Source organism: Xenopus tropicalis, chromosome 1, assembly GCF_000004195.4.
Source record: "Xenopus tropicalis strain Nigerian chromosome 1, UCB_Xtro_10.0, whole genome shotgun sequence".
In the NCBI taxonomy this organism is placed as follows: domain Eukaryota; kingdom Metazoa; phylum Chordata; class Amphibia; order Anura; family Pipidae; genus Xenopus; species Xenopus tropicalis.
Window position 1 is genome coordinate 2,767,593 of NC_030677.2, and position 2,431 is coordinate 2,770,023.

At 38.9% G+C, this 2,431-nt stretch overlaps 1 protein-coding gene across 1 annotated transcript; it reads left to right on the forward strand.

The window, feature by feature from the left end:
- Nucleotides 1-1,538: 1,538 nt before the first annotated feature.
- Nucleotides 1,539-2,078, forward strand: LOC108645662 (vomeronasal type-2 receptor 26; the record flags this gene model as incomplete). The annotated part of the gene is made up of 1 exon (XM_018090890.2): nucleotides 1,539-2,078. A coding segment is annotated over exon 1 (540 nt), but the record flags the coding sequence as incomplete, so codon positions are not given.
- Nucleotides 2,079-2,431: the final 353 nt, after the last annotated feature.

Here is a 2,431-nt window from a genome sequence, read left to right on the forward strand (position 1 = left end):
ATTTATTCCTTATGGGATTATCAAAGCTGCCAGTAACTCTTCCAATTCTTGATACTTTTGATACTGCCCCCTACATATTAGGCTCCTGTATTTATCATGAGGGCAGAGAAGCTGTTAAAGTCCCTGCCAGGAGATGTTTGGCTTATGGATTAATGTCCCAGAATGCAGTCAATGGGGGAGGGCAGCTCCTGGTGATCCATTTTGGTGCACAAAACCTGCACTTTTAGACACAAGATGGGGCAGTGGGCAAAGTGCAAAAACACGGCAGCTTGCTTCTGGTTTATTTTTACTTTGTACCTTTCCCCTTATTCTATGTAAGTACAAATGAAGCTCCCATCAGCCATTGCACTCACTGCTTTATGACTGTTGTTTATTTGCAGCTTCCAAGGGCTCAATGCTCAGACAATTGTCCCCCCGGCTTTAGGAAGGTACCACAACCCGGAATCCTGACCTGCTGCTATAACTGTGTGCCATGCCCCGAAGGAGAGATCTCTAATACAACTGGTATGAACACTTCTATTATGCACTTTCCTTTTCCTACAAACACCATTTTTTTTTATAAATTCACCTTATGTAAAGTGATGTAGGAGATGTAAAACCAAATACAACTAAACTGTTTGCACATGCTTCTCCATCTTGCCTAGAATTGAACTTTCCCTTTAATATTATCCTCACACAAACCATATGGATGTTTAATCCAACCATCTTCCATTAGGTCTGTGATTTCTGCCAAAAAACAAAAATATAACCTTTCATTCAACCTATATCTAGTATAAATAAATTTAAAGCAACTGGACTTGTTTGGTAATCATTGAAGAAGCTGCTCGGATGAGTAGTGAAACGTCTTCAATGATTACCAAACACGTCCAGTTGCTTTAAATTTATTTATACTAGATTTACCATGACCTGGATGAATGAAAATCTTCATAGACTTTCATTCAACCTTTTAATCTGCTTCTCCACTTCCTGTCATTTGTATAAACAACTACTAAAAGTATCTGAGGATGATATAATGTACCATGTAGCATACTTCTGATTCCCTTCTGAAAATCTCATGTTATTTATGATTGAGTCACTTTCAAAGCAAGCCATTACAAATGGCATTAGTATCATTTTGATTATTTTTGGAAACCCTGAAATTAGTGCCAGATCTGCTATTTTGTTATTGGTTGATGCTATCTCTCTCTTTTTGTTTTCAGGGTGGGAAAAAAAAAGTATTTTTCAAGTATAAATAGTATATACAGTAAATCAATTGTATTCCATCTATAGCATGTTCCTCAGTTCTATGGTTTTTGGCATTTAGAATAAGAAAAAATGCCTGTTGACTACAATGTATTTAGGACATCACTAATTTTGACTTTTTTATTACTATTGCCCCACTTACAGACAGCGAAAACTGCATACGTTGCTCAGACATGGAATGGCCCGATGAGATGAAGAAAATTTGCATTAAAAAAAGAGAAGCATTCCTTTCATATACTAATGAGGTGATCTCTTTAGTTTTTTCATCTGTTGTGGTTTTTTTCTTTCTTATAACTATGCTGATATTGGGAATGTTCGTTGCCTACTGGGACACCCCCATAGTGAGAGCCAACAACCGGAGCCTGAGCTTCCTCCTCCTTGTCTCCATCAAGCTGAGCTTCCTCAGTGTGTTTCTGTTCCTCGGTCGCCCTGTGGATATAACCTGCATGCTGCGCATCATCACTTTTGGAATCACCTTCTCCATAGCTGTCTCTTCTCTCCTGGCCAAGACTATCATGGTTTGTGTTGCTTTCAAAGCCACCAAGCCAGGGAGCTCATGGAGAAAATGGCTGGGAGTCAAACTGTCCAATTCTGTAGTCTTGTTCTGCTCATCCATTCAAATAATCATCTGCATGACTTGGTTGGCCATTTCTCCTCCCTTTCAGGAACTGGACATTCACACTTCCCCTGGAACCATCATCATTCAGTGCAATGAGGGCTCAGCTATTGGCTTTTACTCAGTTATTGGGTATATGGGGCTTCTGGCAGCTGTTAGTTTTGTTTTAGCATTTTTAGCTCGGAGCTTACCGGACAGTTTTAATGAGGCCAAGTACATCACTTTCAGCATGCTGCTCTTCTGCAGTGTTTGGATCACAATGATCCCGGCCTATCTGAGCACCAAAGGCAAAAACACTGTGTGTGTGGAGATATTTGCCATACTCACCTCAAGCGCGGGGCTTTTAGCCTGTATATTTCTGCCCAAATGTTATATAATCATGTTTAAACCTAAAATGAACACAAAAACTAATTTACTTGGAAAAAGTCAATAAGATTATATGAGCATTAGTACCTACATTTCTTTAAACGCCCTGAGTAAAACGTCTTCTGCACAGTTTTGCTAATGTGGATATTCGTGAACTATTTGACTGTATAAATGCATAGGAACATTATATTTCCAAATATTTTTGTT